This window comes from Falco naumanni, chromosome 4, assembly GCF_017639655.2.
Source record: "Falco naumanni isolate bFalNau1 chromosome 4, bFalNau1.pat, whole genome shotgun sequence".
NCBI classification, from domain to species: domain Eukaryota; kingdom Metazoa; phylum Chordata; class Aves; order Falconiformes; family Falconidae; genus Falco; species Falco naumanni.
Genome location: NC_054057.1, coordinates 111,338,428 through 111,356,957, shown reverse-complemented (window position 1 = coordinate 111,356,957; position 18,530 = coordinate 111,338,428). Strand labels below are relative to the sequence as shown.

Here is an 18,530-nt window from a genome sequence, read left to right as displayed (position 1 = left end):
TGGGATGCTTTGGAGAGCCCAGGAGAGACGTCGGGAAGGTTTAGCAATCCTGTGCTAGCCCTGGCTTGGTGGAGAGCTGCTGGCTTCCTAGAACGTAACCGTTCGGAGGAAAGGAGACGCTACCTGTCGGAAAGCAGCATCGTTTCAGTTATTCATGGCAAATTGGCAAAAGTATTGCCATGACATGACACCATGCGTGTGTGTGTGTAAGAGGGTTGTTGCTGCTGTGTGTTGTCTGTGGTTTAACGTGTGCCCCAAGCCGGAGCTGCAGACGTGGTGCCTTCAGGAGCACTGCGTGTAGCCGCTGCAGCAGCCGCTGGTGTGGCCAGCTTAGTTTGCTTTGATAGCAACACTTACACAAATCAGTTATTTCCTATGGAATAGTGGCGTAGTTTCCCCACTAAACCTCATATTTTATGATGAAAAATTCTGGTATTTGGGCCCTTTGACAAATTGGGCAAGTAGTAAGATATTGGGAAGGTATTGTGGAAGGCAGTAGGGCAAACAATGCTTTGTGTTTTAAGGGGGATTAAAATGTTTTTAAGTAGGGAAAAAAAAAGCCTAACAAGGCTTACTGTTGAATAAGTGCCCAATAGAAGCAATTATTTTACAAAACAACTTTTCTTCTGAGGACTGAAATGGAAAGAAGCCTCTGTGTGTGTGCGCACGTGTTCATGCCCATGCATGCCTTTTTCTTGAGTCATGAAAAAGTAAGATTTCACGATTTGGTTAATGAACTGGCATTACAGCTGTTGAGGAGAGAAATGCCTGTTTCCAGGCTAACTTGAAAACTCTTGTTAAACATCTACTATCCTGAAGGGTGGATTTTTGGAGCTTTTTGTTTTTAACCAGTCTCCTAACTAGATAATGCATAGCTAGAAGTGCCCTGCGGATTTTTTAGGAATACAAATTCCCACGTAAATAAGGTCTTCCTCACCATGGCCTGAATCTTCTGAGCTCTTCCTTTTTAGCTTTAAATACCAGTACTCTGCCTTTAAAAACACTTCTGTTTTAGAAAATGCAGTGAAAGCCGTAGCGGAGCTTTAAAGCAAAGATCCTTTTTATTCAGTAGCTGCTTGATTAATGAAACTGTTTTAGCATAGAGATCAAAAAGCTTTTTGCTTTTAAGGAAGTTGTATACAAGGTTTTCCTTAGAAAACCAAGTCCTGTTTAAGTTCCATCCCCACCCCACCAGTTCTCTGACAAACAACTGAAATTTTTCCTGGTTGCATAGTGATGCTTGTGGTGACCTCCTTTTTTGCATTGGCAGTCCTCCATGCTTTTAAGTTACACAGAACTTGAAATACAGCTATATTTATCTTACCTCATCAGGCTTGCTGTTACTTTACATTCTTTTAGCCTCCTGTGTTACTTAATTGCAAATTTTTATTATCTTTTTCAGGAGAACTGATTGAAAGTAGGTGTCTCATTTTAAAAGTGGCTAAGAAAAAAAATGTTGGCAGTCATTGATAAAATTTTATTGTATGATTCTACAATAATTTCTGTTAAACTTCTAGTGACTTGGCTGTATTTACAGCATGTGCAAATCTAGGATTTGCGAAATCCTTTGCGATTAATAGTCTCTTATCCACTGTCCTCTTTACAAGTCAGATAAAAGCATAAGGCTTCCATAATGCGTGTTTGTGTAGGATTAGGGAAGCAGTTTGGTGGTAGATGTGTTTGTCTTGAAGCATGAGAATTGATGATGTACAATTTCACAATATGGTTTTAACATAATAGTATGTCTAGTCACTTTTTTGAGCTTACTAATGTATGTGCTTCTGCTCCAGTTTTATGTTTAAAACCAGAGCTACAAATGATACTGTGTTTCTTGAAATGAGAAGCTTGATGCAGTAGGCAGGTATTAACTAGTGTAAACACTTTCCTTCTAGCTTACAGGCTGTACACCGTGGTCCCTCGATTAGTGAAGTTCGTTGATGTTCTGACCAATTGGTACGTTAGAATGAATCGCAGGAGACTGAAGGTAGGGATCGACTTCCGCAGTCTTGTACCGTAAACAAAACCCCAGCGGTCAATGCTAATTTACTGCTTCGTGGTGTTACACACAATCTTTATGCTGCATTTTAAATTATATCAGTTCGTATGTGATAATGGGAATGAAAAGTTAACATTTTTTTTCTTTTTATGGGGAGAACCAAAAAAATTGTTCAGTAATTCTGTTTCTCTCACTGGATGGGGTTGAGCAAAATTAATTCAGTTTGGGAAACCAGTTTATTGCATTAACCTGGGAAATTTTTGGAGTTTATTGAAGTGCAGTTACTGATCCTAAAATTGCAGGTGTGTGTGTGTGTTTTTTTCTTTTTTTTTCTTGGTGAATTCCCCAAATAGGGTGAGAATGGGACTGAAGACTGCATTATGGCCTTGGAAACCTTGTTTAGTGTCTTGTTCTCCATGTGCAGACTTATGGTAAGGGAATTACAGCCTACTATAACTGATATTACTAAAACTATTTGACATTTTTAATGTAGTTAATCTAAAAACATGCATCTTTGTGTCTAAGTTGACCATAGAAACCATGGGTACAGAGACTGAATACACAGGGAGAAACCCCAGGTTGTTACTGATTTGTGTAGCACAGTTCATTTTCCACCCCACCTTTTATCTGCCCCATGGTACTATAAAGAAGGTGAGTATCACTTGACTGTGATAAAGAGGCATTATGATTTTCTTATCTGATGCCCAGAAGTAACATGTAAATACTAGGAAGGAGGTGAATTAGTAGTAGCAAAGTTGTCACTAATTTCAGTCTGTGTTTTGAGTAACATCACGGTTCTGCATTCAAGACACTGTGTAAGCATTGGTTTTGCTGAACTGTCCTTATGTGATTCATAAGTATTAGTGATTCCTAATGCACAAACGATAAAGAAAAGATTATGATTGAATGCAACATTACAGGCACCATATACTCCATTTATCACTGAGCTGATGTACCAGAATCTGAAAACACTTATTGATCCAGCCTCGGTTCAGGAAAAGAATACTGAGAGCATCCACTACCTCATGCTTCCCCAAGTGAGGTGAGACGGCTGTGATGTGGCAAAATGGGGGTTTGCTTTGGTGGGTTTTTTGTTTGTTGTGTTTTTTTGGTGGGTTTTTTGGGTTTTTTTTTCCTTTGCTTTTTGCAGCACAGTGCTCCTTTGCTTACTTGTGTTTAAAACTGTTTTAAAACAAGCTGCTTTAATAATATGAGTAGTCTTTTGCCTCAGGAAGGATTTTAGGATGATAGTTAACACATTCTTTTCTATAAGCAAAAAATGTTGAGGTTTTGATTAAGCTCTGATTTAATGTTAGTCTCTTTGCTGTAGGAGAACATTTCATTAGCGGTACATTTCACACCCCACTCAATGTTGGCTGGAAATTTTGTTTTCCCTCCACGTTTAGGCAGTAGGCTTGTGGTAGGTTAAAGGATTGTAGATGGGAAGAAAACAATTCGGAGGAATGTATGTTCCCAGCTCACAGTGCTTTCTTCTTATGTTGGGCAGGGAATATCCTCTTACTCTTAAAAACGTGTGCTGACTGGAAGCTACAATGCCTGCCTATGAAGGGCCCAAAAGGCTTATAAAACTTCCTTGTGGGCCCTGCATTTGCAAGAACATATGCGTCCCCCCGCCTCTAGGCCTTTCTTAGTGACTGCTGATGCCAGATCCCATATGGATTGGAATTATTGTTTTGTGTGGACCACAGAGAGAGCCAGCAGAGTGAGTTCTTCTGGCTTCCGATCAAGAACTCAGACCATTGTCCAGAGATTTCCACTTCCTTGTAAGAGGATAGATACATTGTGTGAGAGAGAGTTTTCCAGACAGATCATTTCTTTGGATGCTGATGGGTGAGGTTTTTTTGTAAGTGCCAGCGTGTCTCAAAAGGGTTTGGCTCCACGATGGTTGTACTGGACGCATGCCCAAGGTTATCTATAGTATCAACTCAGCACAGGTACAACTCGACAGCTGCAGCTGGTTTGGGTTGGGTTGGGTTTTGGGGGGTGTGTGTGTTTGCTTTTTTGGGTGTTTGGTTGGTTTTTTTTTATCTGGACTAGGGAGACACTAGTATTACAGTAATTGGTTGCTCACTGGTGCCTCGGTGCTCCGTTAGTGGATTAAGTTGGTGCCTGCGTGGCAGCCTGCTGTCAGCTAAAGAACGCAGGAGCAGCACGCTTCCCTTGCGCGTTGCAGCTCAGCTGCAAACCCCCCAAGGACAAGGGAGCTGCCCTGGATACTTTACATGTTCATTTAAAACTTTAAACTTTCTAGTAATGGTGTTTCTTTTCTGGATACTCTATCCTTTGAGGAAGTTGTATGTTCTTTCTGATAGCTGTAATAGTGACAGTTACTGCAGCAGGGAGTTTGAGATTGACATAATGATAGTGCTGATTTCTGTTTCCTGGGAAAGTGCTATAAAGAATATGTAATCAAAGAAGGCAAACCTCATCGGTGAGCTATCAGAGGTGGTTTTGAGCTCCTGTAGAATGGAGTAATGGAAGGATAGGCAACTATTTGCATGAACTCAGTTAAGGCATGGGCTTAGCCTGAGTATTTAAAAGTGGCTTAGTCACTTTTTTATTCCTGGTAGTGCTAGCTGACTTGCTGCTGCGTCATGTGAACACAGGTTGTATTTGAGCGGCTTGCACACCTTTCCTTCTTGTCTTGTACTTTCTTTGGATTTTTGTCTGTTAGTAGTTCGTGTAATTTACTGGATCCCCTATGTTTCAGTTGTTCCCTTTGTCAGATAAAAAGGCACGTTTTCAGAGCTAAATTGTTGAAGTTTTAGAGTTTCACCCTGAGTTGCTAAGCACATCACTGCATTTTTCTTAGTTTCCCGATGACTGCATAAGGGTAATATTGTGAGTTAATGATGAGACTTTTTTGATGCAGTTACAGAAAATACTACTTTAACAATATTGTTGGTGTGCACAGCTAAAGCTAAGGGACTTGGCCAGTTTCACAGCTGAACTTGACTCAAAACCTGTGTTACAAACCCCACTGAGGTATTACTTGGTCGCTTAATGTCTGAACAGATTGGTTGCATGGAATTTTGTGGATGTGCATGCAGCCTTTGAAAGCTGTTCTCATTTTGTGGCTCCACAACATGGTTAAGTAATGGCAAGTAATACTGACATACTGCCACACTGTGCTACATGAATCTTTCTGGGAGCAACATCTCCTGTCTCGCAATTTACACACTTCCCTGGTTTGTGGAAGAGCATCTTGAAAAACTGGCTTTTGGAAGAACAAAAGCTTCAAAATAGATAGTAACATCCTAATCAAAGCCCTGATGCAGAAGATGGGGATATTTCAGTTGTAGGTTTTGCTCTACCTGTTCTCTTTTTGTGAATGATCCATTTTTTATGCATGGTTTTCGTCCCAGGACTTTCACTACTTATATTACAGCAGGCACCTTCATCACCTTCATTAATTTTATTCACAACTGTCCTTTGAACCAGTGGCTCTGGTATTGATATGACGCTTGCATGGTTTTAAAGGAGCTGCTCAAGTGATGCAGCAACTCAAGTAATCAAGAAAACCACATTCTTGGAACTGTTGGCTGCTAGTACATTTGAAACAAGATCTGAATGTCAGCTTACTCAAAAAAAAAAAAAAAAAACCAACAAAAAAAACCCCAAAACAACCACCACCAACCCCAAACAGCCCTACTCCCCCCAAAGGGCAAAAAATACCCAAACCCCAAGCCCTGCCTTGCCTCAAAATGGAAGGTGTTAAAATGATGAAGCCAGGAAAGATGACAAGACTGTCTAAAGCATCAAGCTACAATATTTAGAATTTCTGAAAAAGATTATAAATTGAGATCCAGTGGGTTGGTTGCATTATAGGTATTTCATTGTCATTATAAGTATCCTATTTATAATACCCTTTTGCATCATCTTATGATACTATTAATGTAAATCTTTTTATTGGATATTAATAGAATATGTAGTATGACTCTTATCATCTCCATCTTTTGAGAGGTGCTAACAAAAGAAGATATAAAAATAGCTCTGGTGGTGTTTTTTTTTAAGCAAGTTATTTTCTCATCATCTTCTCTATGAAGAGAGAAGAATGAAACTGTTCATTAATTTTTCAAACTGCCCCAAACAGGGCTTAACTAAGTCTTTGCAGGAAATTTCTGAGAAGAGGGTAAAATGCTTTCAGTCGACTCGGGTACACTGAAAATGAAGCAATGTAATATTTCCTTTTTAATCTAGGGAGGATCTCATCGACAAAAAAATTGAAAATGCCGTTTCTTGTTTGCAGTCTGTTATTGAGCTTGGACGAGTAATCAGAGACAGAAAAACCATTCCGGTCAAGGTCAGAACTCTTAACGTCTCTTAACAATACCTTGGGAATGTGCGATAGCTTTGTAACTCTGGGATAAGCCTTGGAAGACTTAATAATTGTTTTGGAATAACATACAGAGTTCAGAAATTATTATTTATCATTTGAAGTAATTTATTGTTGAAGTTCTTTATTTTCAGTTGGAAGAACAAAAGTTTCTGTCTTTTTTTTTTTTTTTTTTTTTTTCCTTCTCCCCAGTATCCTTTGAAAGAAGTAGTTGTTATCCATCAGGATCCAGAAGCTCTGGAAAATGTCAGATCTTTAGAGAAATACGTACTTGAGGTAAGAACATCATGAACATGATGCTTAAATGGATTGTGTGTGTCAGTTACCCAAATAAACAAAACCGTAACCTTCCCTGTTGATGATATTAATAACTCACTAGGTAAAATTAATGTAAAAGAAAATTGTAATGAAAGCAGGTATCAGTGAGTACTGTGTACAGATATGAAGGTGAATGGGTGATGATCCTTAGCTGTAGTCTTGAGAAATTTGAATTACTCAAACTGATCACAAAGGGCTAAGAGGCCAATAGAAATGTTGATTTTCTTGATCAGTGAAAAGAAAAAAACGTTTTCTAAATTAAAATAAGACTGTAGTCAGCTACATGTTGTCAGAGATGGATTGCAAAATTTGTGATCTCCTTCAGTTAAAGGACATAAAAATCAGTTTGACAGTAAGTAGAAGGGTTGATGGAGAGAAGGAGTTCCATGTGAGGGAGAATAGGGGATCAGTCAAGATTTTTGTAGGGTGGTGTTTAGGAAATAAAATGTCAAATAACCGAGATGTTAGGCTGTACAATTTCTTACACTCATCTGCTCCCATATGCCACTGCATTACTCCTTTAGTGTATGTCCATTAGAGAAATGCAGCCTGCCCTACTTATAAATATTTGGATAAAGGCTCTATCATTCAAAAGAAAAGTAACTCTTCTTGGTTTTTTGAGCTTAACATCCTGAAACGGGCTGCACTTTCTGCTTTTAGTCAGTCATGTAAAAATCCATAGTATTTTAAGAAGTGAAATGAAAAAGGAGTTTGTTTGCAAATAAACTTTATTTTTGTTTATAGTATAAGCCTATAAATAACTTCTAAACTTCCATACTGCATTTCAGAAGTTGTAGTGAAAGCACAAAGCTTAAAAAAAAGCTTGATTGCTTAAAAATCTGTTAGTAGAGCAGGCTTTTTTTAGTCTTTATGTTCTATTAAATTTTATTACAAATAGACTTCATGTGCATCTTCTTTCACATCTATGATGCACAAGAGAAATCAGAGGAAATAGTGAGAAGGAAGAGTATTTCAGCTACAGTGCTGAATTCCAATGAGCTGCAGTCTTTTTATCCAAGAAGAAAAGCAGGGGGGGAAGCCTCTACACCAGTATGTCTTTGGACTTTTTTCTAGGGGTTGGGGCCTTCAAAATATCTTGCAAACCAGTGGTTCTCGAACAGTAGATCTGTCATGATCGTGCATTTGATATGAGCTATACTGTGTGTAACTTCTCAGCGTTAGAGCCTAGGGGCTTTATAATTGCTTCTCTGAATGGGGAGTTAAGAGTAATATCATCCCCGTTGTAGGACTGGAGGCCTTTCAGAACCGCTCTGGAAGGCAGCGAGGGAAGGGGGCAGACTGGTTTAGCAATGCTGTTCTTTCTGAGCAGTCTGAATTTCTTCCTGCAGTAGTTGCTCATCGATAGAGATGATCACTCTTCACCCAGGTGTTTCATTCTGTTCCTCGGGGAGATAAGCCAAGACTTCGTCTTTGTAACTGTGTGTGTTCTGGGGAGGAAAGAATTGCATTTTGAACAGCAGCTCTTTGCTAAGAAAGCAGACTCCTAAAGGAGCTGATTTGAGGTTGATGTTGGGCAGAATGCATGCATTAGACTTGAATATAAATTGGGGATTACTTTGTGACAATAATTTCGGTGTATTATTTGTCAGTTCAGTCTTTCCCTTATGCAATCTCATCGCATTTGTGTGTGGCTCTTAATGCAGTGGGGCAGAATACATGCCAGCTTTTCTCTCGGATGAGAACTGAAGGAGTGGTCTTGCAAAACAAAACCGCTGAGGTAATTGTTCAGATGGGCTTTGCCCTTCAAGGCCTCCTGATAAAAATGTTTGAGGAAGGGATGCTAGCCTCAGTGCAAGGTCCTTGTTAGGGAAGTTAAGTACCATGTAGTACAAAAACTAACCACTCCCTCAAAATATCAGCAGCTTAACTGTTAGAAGAGATTTCATGTACAAGTGTTAATACAATTTCTGATTGCCTGTGCAGTGCAAGCTTAGCTATCTCATGTCTTGCCCTCTCAAATCTTCCTGTTTGAAACAATCTCTCTTTAAATGAGCAAAAACTAGAAGAAAAAAACCCAATTGAACAGCAATGCAGTTGTACATCTGAACCGTTTATGAAAGACTTCCTTTCCTTCCTTCCCCTGATAATTCCGCATCTGGAAAGGTGAGCCGTAGAACATACTTTTCATTTTCCTTGAAGTCTGCTCCCTTCCTGTATTTTAGGTGCTTGTAGCATATATGCTAAGAACAGATTAGTGCTGCAACTTAATTCTGTCTGGTCTACCCCCAGCATACTTCCCAGCTACTGTCATATTAGCGTGCAGCTGCTACGTGTTCAAGTAGAGTGATCAGGTGGGAAGTGTAGGGATGCTCTGCAGTTCAGGGTGGCTCCTTTCCTTCAGCTCCACCCCCGGCACTGAAGCTTTGGCTCTGACACTGCAGAGGAACTTGCTGCCCTGTTTCTGTCTTCAGGAAATGCTTTCCATGCTGTGTCACCTTAGGACCTCTGCACTTCTAAAGTGCTAATATAATAAAGGACTGGTGGGTTTAGGGATGTGTCTTTAGGTTGTGTTTCTCTTTAATGGTCTCTGGATTATTAAATAAAATGTATTTCTACTAATAATTGACCTTTGACCTTCCCATCATCTTTGATTTGTCAGAATCTGTCATTTCCTAGATCAGTTTATGTATGTTCGTGACAGAGTCATTTCCAATGGCTTTATTAACACATGCTGGTATTACATGAAGCATGACGTTATGATGCTTTCAATTTAATAGATTTTTTTTTTTTCCTTAAGTGTTTGTAGTCTCTTGCTTTTTCTAAAGCCGGTGAAACAGGTCTTTACAGATAAGGGAGACTGAAGTTCTTTTTCTATTATAGTAACCGCTGGCAGTTCACTATCAAAGGATTTTTTTTCCCTTTGCCTGTCCTTGGTAGGGTAAGGATTCTTTCTTCCATTTGATAAGGTGTCTTCAGAGGGTTCTGTAACAGAAGATCTAGTCGCATGCTTAAAATGTATCGGAACTTTATTAATTCAAGTTGTCGTTGTCAACACAGCTGCTTTGCCTTGACAAAGGGAACAAAAACCTGCATCTGCCCGAGCAAGATCAACCCACCTCACTTGTGCTGGTGAGAACAGCCATGTCAGTCAAAGAATTCGAGAGGTGACCAAAGCGGTGTAGGACCTCCCTTATTTAATTATATACTACTCCATCCTTTTTCCCAGTCCTAAATATACATCTGAGGAAGGCTCCGAAAACTTTTGCTGGGGGCAGCTTAAGCATGGTCATGGCCCAGTGCATGGGACTTCTACATCAGTGTTGTATGCTTCTTGCTTTTAGTTACTGTGGGACTTCAGATTCCTAAGAATTGAGCACTAAGAGAACTTTAAAAAATCTTAGTTGATTTGTAAGTCGGATTGTAAGGCTTTTCAGTCATGTTAACTAATTGGTTATTTCTCTTAGATTTGCCAGTTACGATGCTTCAATTCAGGATTGCTATTACTGTTAATCGTTTCAATACCTGGATCTTTTCAATAGCCGAATGCTGTGAAATTTAGGTTAATGTCTTATCACACTTTCTTGATCTGAAAACTGGATTTGTGGACTTTACATAATCCAGTTTTAAGGGAGATTAAATTATTTCCAAAAAGATAGATGACAAAATTTGCTGTCAGCTTCTACATCAGCAAAAGGTAATAAAGGAACCTAACAATTTGATAAATTGTTACACAATCAGATTGTGCATAGGTATGTTATAATTTCTATTCATTTGCTACTGCAGACAAAGTTAAGGCGTGTCTTACAGGGAGATGAGTTACAGCAAACTCAAATATTTTTATGGAAGCACAAATAGAAAATATTGTCTGTTGTCATATTTTTATTATGTATCTTAAAATTCAACAAGCTGATGCTGAAGCTTAGTATGTGTTTCAGTGTATTACATAGCAATCAATCTAGTTGTTTACTAGGGTGGTTCGGAGCTGAAGAGGTCAGTGGGTACAGGCAGACTGGGACTGGGTAGTATCACTGGGGCTGTGTTTGCAGCTTTGTTCAACTTCCTACATCTTCAGAGCTTTAGAACCTTTAGTTGCTGCCAGAAGTGTGTTTCTAGTAAATTTGCAGGTGCTAGAGGTAAGTTGTAAGAAAAAAGACACCATTTAATTTCATGCAGTTGCTGGCTAAAGTTTGAAAAATACGCTTGGCAATACTTGGAAAGTTTCATTCATCGCCTTTTCAGAAGTAGCCGTCGTCCTTGATCTGTGGTCTTACTCTCTCCGCATCAGAACACAGCAAATCATTTTAATAAATGGATTCTGATGTTAGAACTGTCCAGAGTATAGAGTTGTTATGCAAAAATAGCCTAGCTCACAAAATGAAATAAATCCAGAAGACTTTTAGCAACTGAACGCATTTGCATTTTATTCATTAGTATTTAAGGCCTTTTACAAGCCCAGTTCAGAACTTCTCTTCCTACCTACTCCCAGTGATAAGTTCTGTCAGAGTAAATTTTACTCTGTGCACAACCAGGATCTTATTTGCATCTACCCTTCAACCCCCACCCCTAAGTATGGCTGCAATAAACCAGAGAAAACTTGACTTCTTCATCACGTCCGAGGGCTGCCGGTGTTCCATGGCACGGGCGGTGTTCGCGTGGCGTGGCAGACTGAGCCGGGAGTGGGCTGAATGAGCTGACAGGTGACCCGTGGCAGCGGGTGGTCCATCGCTGGTTTTTTTCCTACAGTATTACGCAATCAATATCTATTTTCCATGTTAGGATGTTCTCAGAGCCCAGCCCCGCTGAAGCGCAGCACTGGCATTTCTCTTTCTCTGTTCTGAGAGTCGGGCACAACGGCGCTGGCGGTCGGTCCGGTCGTGTCTGGCACATGGCACCAGCGACAGGCCCTGTAGGTGGGAACATCTGGATGTACGGGTCTTCCAGCTGGGGACGGGAAGGGCTGGTTTGCCTTAGTTTGTGTGCGAGAGACTTGAAAGATGTGTGAAGGAGCTGATTTCGATCTATTGGGGAGGTAAAATTCAGAACTACTTCAGGTCAGACCACTACCTCGAGGCAGATACAAGCAGGCCTAAGATACAGACTTGTTTTTTGAAGAGTCATTGTGGTTTTTTTAACTGATAATGTATACAGAAGAATGGTTTCCTAATCTGATTAGTATAGAAAACTTGCCCAGATGGAGCTGGCTTTTATGTAATTTATCTAATCAGGCCCAAAGTCATCTTTCAGTTTGTGCTGTTTTTTGGGTTATTATTTCTTCTTTACCCATGAGGTTGTCATTTACTACGTGTGGGCTCATTTCCAGCAGCACCCCATTAAAACCAAATTTCTAAAGTACATGATTTTCATTAAATTTCCTAAAAGATGTATTAAAAAAAATGAGATGCAGTTGTGTTCTTGGCTACTCGCGTCACTAGGACTTCCTAGGGAATTACTGTGGCTCAGAGGCTGTATTTAGGCACTATTTCTCAATCTAAATGTTTGGCTACTTGCTAGTCCTGTCATGCTGACGCTACCATTTACTTCTGCTTCCTAAAGGACTCAGAGCAACTTGCTTGCCAAATGCATTTGGTGATTCTGGATCATGTTGATGTGAACTCTTAACAGCTTTCTAGTGGAGATTTAAATGCAAAATGCTTGAAGTGTTGGGCAGCCTGATGGACAAAACCTGCCGAATTAGTGACGTGTTCCAGATACATGCAGCTTTGTACCTGTAGAAGAGTTGCCTGTTGGCAGTTAGAGCTTTCCAAGGACCGTCCCTGGTACGTTACATGAAGAATAGAGCGGGAGACTCTGCGAAACGGCAAGTTTAGGTCTCAAGTCCTGCTTTGTGTTTCTTTCTTGGCTTTACAAAGCAGGGAAAAACCCAGCTCTTCTGAAGACACAAAATAGCGCTAGGCTACAGTGCTTTTATTTACAGTAGGTATACCAAGACGTTTTTTCTTGTCATTAATAACATTTGTAATGCCATTTGTTCATTGGACACAATCAAGTGTAGAGCGGAGAGGTTTGCCGTGTATTGTCATTGTACGGTCATCAGGGTATGCAGTAAGCTTTGTGGGGGTTTTAATGGTGCTTTTTAATGTGCTTATGTGATAAGGAAAACATTTGTAATTGAGCATGTAAGAAATGACTTGGTGATTTAGGCCTGTGGCTGACCTAGCACCTGGTGCTGTCTCCTGCAGTGGCACGGTCCGTGCAGAGAAAGCAGGAGTGCCAGGCCGCTTCTCGCAGTAGGTCGCTGTTGTATTCGCCATCTGCAGCTACTGGATTAAAGGTGCTCGAGGGCACGGGCCTGCCTGTTCCCTTTAACCTCTGCTCATGTGCCTACTGCTGCGAGCTTAACTCCTCTCTGAAGCTGGAGGTACGCTCCTGCTTACCTCCTCTTGTGGCATCGAGTTCAAAGGGTTAACTACCTGTATGTCGATCCCTCTTAAATCAGTCTCCTGCTGTTCCCGCTGCCTGGTCCCTTGCTCAAGGGGTTGTTTGGGGACTTGGCAAATAACAGTTGTACGGTCCTTACCCACCTCTTCCATAATTTTTCAAATCTCAATCAATTGTATCCCTCTTCAGCATTCTTCCCAAGGAGTTCTAGCACTGTCCTTTAATCTCCTGTTCTGTAAAACTTTCCACAGCACCACTCTGTTGCCCTTCACATACGGGGACAAAACCAGCGTGCATTACTTGTAAAACGTGGGCACGCCCAAGGCAAAGCAACATCCTTGATCTCAGGCCCCTCCTGAACTTCATGCATGTTTTATAAGGTTTTTTGGCTACTCCAGCGCACTGATCTTGTGCTGCAGAGCGCAGACAGAGCTTCGCCTGAGCCAAGGGGTCTTCTGTACAGTCAGTACCTAGAAGAAGCAGATAAGGAAAGAGACAAAATGAGGCAGTAGCATTTGTAAAGCCTAAACCATAAAATCGTCAGTTACAGTTTTATGGTTAAATGCGTACTGAAAAGACTATTTCAGCAAATTTTTTCTTCCTGAATTTTGTCAGGCCATTTTCTAATGCCATTGCACACAAAGGTAATAGTTTTATCTCTTCAGGCAGTTGTAACGGTAAAATAAAAAAGGCCGTTGAATAGGGATTTGATTTGAGTTGAGCTGACTGGTGTCTATTAATAGCACAAATGTCTACCTAAAGGCTGAGGGAGGAGGATGGGGTCTTCTGCTGAAGGATGGTTTCAGTTTGCTTGGCTTTATTTGCTCTTGCAGTGTTGGCAAATTACTTGGTTCATAAGAGACAGCGACATAAAAAATTTGCAGCTTGAGATTTATGACTTCCCCCTCGTACTGTGGCCCCTGGTTTTGTGCCCTTTCCACAGCTATTCTTTAGCTGCTTTTTTTTTCCTCTTGGTGTATTTATGTAGGAACTTAACGTACGTCAAGTGACACTATCTACTAATAAAGATAAGTACGGAGTCCGGCTGAGAGCAGAACCAGACCACATGGTGCTTGGGAAGCGTCTGAAAGGGGCGTTCAAGCCTGTCATGGCTGCGATCAAAGAGCTGAGGAGTGAGCAGCTGGAGGAGTTCCAGGAGACGGGTGCGTGGTGGCACAAGCCACTTAACGATGGCAATGTTGACCAAAAAAAACGGCAAAAATCCTTTGGCTCATCAGAAAAAAAAAAAGCCAATTGCTCTTAATTTGTGTCTATTAATGAAGCATTTGCAGGAACAGATGCAAAAGTATCCTTCTGTGGGCTTAGGGGGACTTAAGGCCTACTTCCCCGTTGTTATCCCTATTCCCTATTAAATATTACGTTAACGAGAATAGGAGGGAAGTTGGGGTTTTATTATTCTGTCGACTGTAGGTTAGCAGTGGCCATGTATACTAACCTTACGCTGTTCTCCTCCTCTGGAGGGCGGAGGTGAAGCAGTGACCTGTTTTGTAGGACTGAATCAGATTTGGGCCGAGTAATGTGCAATGATTTTTATTCTAAAAGCATTGCTTCAGTTGCAGATTTACAAGTGGATGTGAATTTTCCAGCTGTACCTGTTCAGCTAACTGCTTAAATGTAAATTTTGATTTAGTTGAGTCTCTGGATTATTTTTGAAGCTCTATTTCTTGTCATTGGAGTGGTACGCACAGTTGTTGCAGCAGCTGCATTTGAGTGAGTTCTGCCTGTAGAAGCTCTTGTATGAAAAATCGGAATGTGGGACGATAGTTCAGTGTTTCTTACTTAAATGCTGGTTAACTGGATTGCAAATAAACCGCATTTTGTGTGTTTGAAGCCTGATACCTGTTTAAAGCTTTTTGAATAGAAATTTTTTTTACTGTGGTTGTAAGAGATGCCCTTCATCTGGTGATTCTGCAGGCACCATTGTTGTGGAAGGCCATGAACTCCACGGGGAAGATCTTCGCCTCATGTATCAGGTTGTAGGAGGATCTGCCCAGTTCGAGGCACATTCTGATGCTCAGGTATTTTATTGGTTACTTTGTTCTTGAGGAATGGAAGGGTTCCTCTAGAAGTAATATGAAAATGGTGAGGTGAAAGCTGGGGTGTGTGTGTGTGTGTTCAGATAGTTCAACAAATGCCAGGAGCTGATCTTCTGAATTTTGGAAATATTAAACGTGATATTTTGTAAGTGCGGAGCTCTATGACAATGCACCTGCACTTCTGACTGAGTTACTGCTAGCTTGTTTCCAGCGTGTGTCACCCACTCGGCTGTCTTCTCTGCATTACCTCAGGTTTTGGTCCTGCTAGATGTCACCCCAGACCAGTCCATGGTGGATGAAGGAGTTGCCCGGGAAGTGATTAATCGCATCCAGAAACTTCGCAAAAAGGTTAGGAAGCAGTGGTTTGGAACAAGACATTTTGATTAACTTTGGGGCAATATGCAGTAGAAACTGACCTTTTTAATTAAACATGAAGTCCTGTATCATTTTCTCCTTATATATAGCTTTCTGTTTGGACATAAATGATTACAAATCGTTATTTTTGTTTTGAATTCCCATATTGTTAAGTAGCTGGAGTTGAACAGTGAGCTTGCTATATATCATCCACAGTGAATTAACTAATTAGATTTTGCTGAGCCCTTCTTGTTTTCTGCCTTCAGCCACCCAGCAGGGGTTCAGTCCCCGCTGAGCGGTGCTCAGGCCCGTGCTGCCTCCGGCCAAGAACTACGTTCTGTTCCACCTCTGCTCGGGTGTGTTACACCGGCCGGGCCGTGAGAGCCCCACATCCGGGCCCAGGACTGCGAAAAGGAACAAACTGGTGTCTTGGCAAATTGCAGGTGGCATTTCAGGCACAAATTTGTATACCCGTACCTCAAGGATTCCGCTCTAAATTTTTCTCCTCATACATACAAATGATGCTGCCTGACCTTGATGTTAAAGCACTTTGAACCAATATAACTTCCTTCTCTCTACAATGCTAACCCAGAAAGAGCTGGATCACTATCTCCCTTTTGTGCTGTGAAAGTATGGTCACAGTCTAAAAAGCCTTTAATCTGGAGAGGACGTAAAGTAATGTTTAACTTGGTACAAAGAATTCTAAAGGTTTCAGAACCTGGAAGTTTGAAAAAAAAAACCCCCGAACAACAAACCCAGAAAACAATCCCCTCACACACATACACATCGCAAACGTGGAATGTGTTGTTCCAAGATACACGTGTGGTTTTTCTACTTGACTAACTTGGTGGCAGTGTGCTAGAATTTGTATCTTTTTTGGACTTATGCCTGAAGAAATCCTGCAAGAGCTCTAAATGGCGTGTAGAGAAAATTGTCATGGGATGTGTTTTTAGGAAAAGGTATCTGTACAGTTAAGACTTCATGAACCTTCAGTATAAGACTGAAAAATGACAAATTTGTACCAGAATAGGGTTTTATATATTTTTTTGTGTGTGTATATATATATATATATAAACCCATGTAGCTTTATTTCTGTATAAAATAAAAAAATAAAAACAGGAAGGAATGTGGCCATGAAAAGAAAACACTCTCGCAAGTTGTTGGATGGTTTAAATTTACTTCTGTAATTACATAAGGCCATAACTTACTCTGACTTAAATGAATATCAAACTACTTAATCTTCCCTAATAATTAACATGATGCTAATGGGCATTTATTCTGTCAGTCTTTCATGCCCACTCCTGTACGAAAGTGTGCACATAACAACCCACATGTTTGGATCCACAGTAGCTACCACTGGCAGCAGGGCAGTCATTGCTTTCCGTCAGCTTTAGAAACAAAGTTGTGCTGGGGCTGCTATTTCTTTCCTCGAAGCCATTTTCTCACTGAAGCAGAATTTTGTAATTCAGCTTTAATAAGCGTACAGTGCAAATTATTTGCTTTTTTCCCAAAGTACAAGTTGGTGTGTTAGGTGTGACATAACTAGTGTAAAAACTTAAAAGCCTGATCACCACCTTCCAAAACCGTGCAGAATGTCTTGGAGACTCCTGTGTGTTAAAAGGTCACCGATGAAACCCTCAGCTCTTTATTAAACAATTGTTAATTTCAGAGTAACAGGATGCGTAAATGCTAGTAAAATTTTTGTGCATCAAGAAAAACTTTCACTAAATTTGGTATTTGGTAGGCTTTCAGCTCACTGTGGGGGTGAGTTGGCAAATGAAGGTGGAAGTGAGACGTTTTGAGTGAGGTACACTGTTTGGTCATGATCTCCTGAGGAAAAACTCACCGTGTTCCCAGCCTCTTTCTTGCCCTTCTGACAAAAGAATTGTTTTATTCTAAACTTTTTGTGGAAAATGTCTGGTAAATATCTTTCGAAGATAGTTGTGTTTTTTTTTTTTTTTCCTTTAACTTAACAAGTATTCCTTTTTTTTAGTTTGTATATGTAAAAGTCACCTTGCTGTCACTAATAGTATATTTGGTGAATCCTACAGCGAAATCTGGTTCCTACAGATGAGATTACAGTGTACTACAGATCACACCCAGAAGGTGACTACCTGGATACTGTTATTAAGGAACACACGGATTTCATTTTTGCAGCAATAAAGGCTGCCCTGAAGCCTTACCCGGTGCCTACCTCAAAAGAAGTTCTCATCCGGGAGACAACTCAAGTAAGAAGGAAAACGCACTGACTGCGTAGTTCGTTTTGTTACCAGCTTTTAACTGAACAAAGTGCTCAGATCACAGAAAAATTGTATGTCAGTATTTATTTGTGGGATGTAGTGGACATTGATTGTTTTATATTTATAAATTTCCATATTAGTGTTTTTGGTTTAAAAATAAATAAAATAGTTGGGTTCTGTATGTGTAGTATTTCTGAAAATGAAGCTGCTTGGGTACCAAAATAAGTATCTAGGTAGTTGTTTGTGTAAGCTTAATACACATAGTTATTTGCACTTGGATTAGTGGATTGTTTAGACAGCAAAAATACTGTTCCTCTGATTTCTTTAAATTAATATGCTTTTGTATTAGAAATGTTCTCCTTCGAGGCTAAATTTTGCCTTTTGGCTTAAGACCAGCTTCAGTTATTAATGTTTGAGGATGCTTGTGTTTTCTCCTCCTTGTTGCTAAGTTCAGTCTTTTGTAACAATGCAGTTTTGCAGATTGCTTATTCTTTCAGCAGCAGCTTTGAACCATTTGTTTTGTTTTCTTTGTTTGTTTATTCTGACATGATATCCTTGAGATATCCTTTGCCATGGTTTTATTCAGACTTGCTATATGCAGAAGGCGTTCCTAGCAGAATCGCAGAGGAAGTATTCTTCAGTCTAAAGGTCATGCCAAACCAGAAAGACAGGAACTTTAGGATATATCCTGAACTTAAAATTTGATTTAGAGAATGGGTTGGGCGTTTGAGTATAGCTGAACGGATAGCGTGTATTTTATTCATCTTAATAACAATATGTGTAAAGAAAATATTTTATACTTATTACACTTCTAAAGTTGTACAGATTTAAAATGAAGCTCTGTTTGG

At 40.2% G+C, this 18,530-nt stretch overlaps 1 protein-coding gene across 2 annotated transcripts in view; it reads left to right on the top strand.

The window, feature by feature from the left end:
* Window positions 1-18,530, top strand: part of IARS1 (isoleucyl-tRNA synthetase 1) — a 112,320-nt gene that overhangs the window by 77,992 nt on the left and 15,798 nt on the right. For both annotated transcript variants that reach the window (XM_040592501.1, XM_040592502.1), the window contains exons 22-30: window positions 1,893-1,984; window positions 2,350-2,427; window positions 2,917-3,038; window positions 6,218-6,320; window positions 6,546-6,629; window positions 14,020-14,194; window positions 14,967-15,070; window positions 15,341-15,436; window positions 17,494-17,670. In XM_040592501.1, coding sequence (XP_040448435.1) covers window positions 1,893-1,984; window positions 2,350-2,427; window positions 2,917-3,038; window positions 6,218-6,320; window positions 6,546-6,629; window positions 14,020-14,194; window positions 14,967-15,070; window positions 15,341-15,436; window positions 17,494-17,670 — 1,031 coding nt within the window. The remainder of the gene's footprint in view (window positions 1-1,892; window positions 1,985-2,349; window positions 2,428-2,916; window positions 3,039-6,217; window positions 6,321-6,545; window positions 6,630-14,019; window positions 14,195-14,966; window positions 15,071-15,340; window positions 15,437-17,493; window positions 17,671-18,530) is intronic.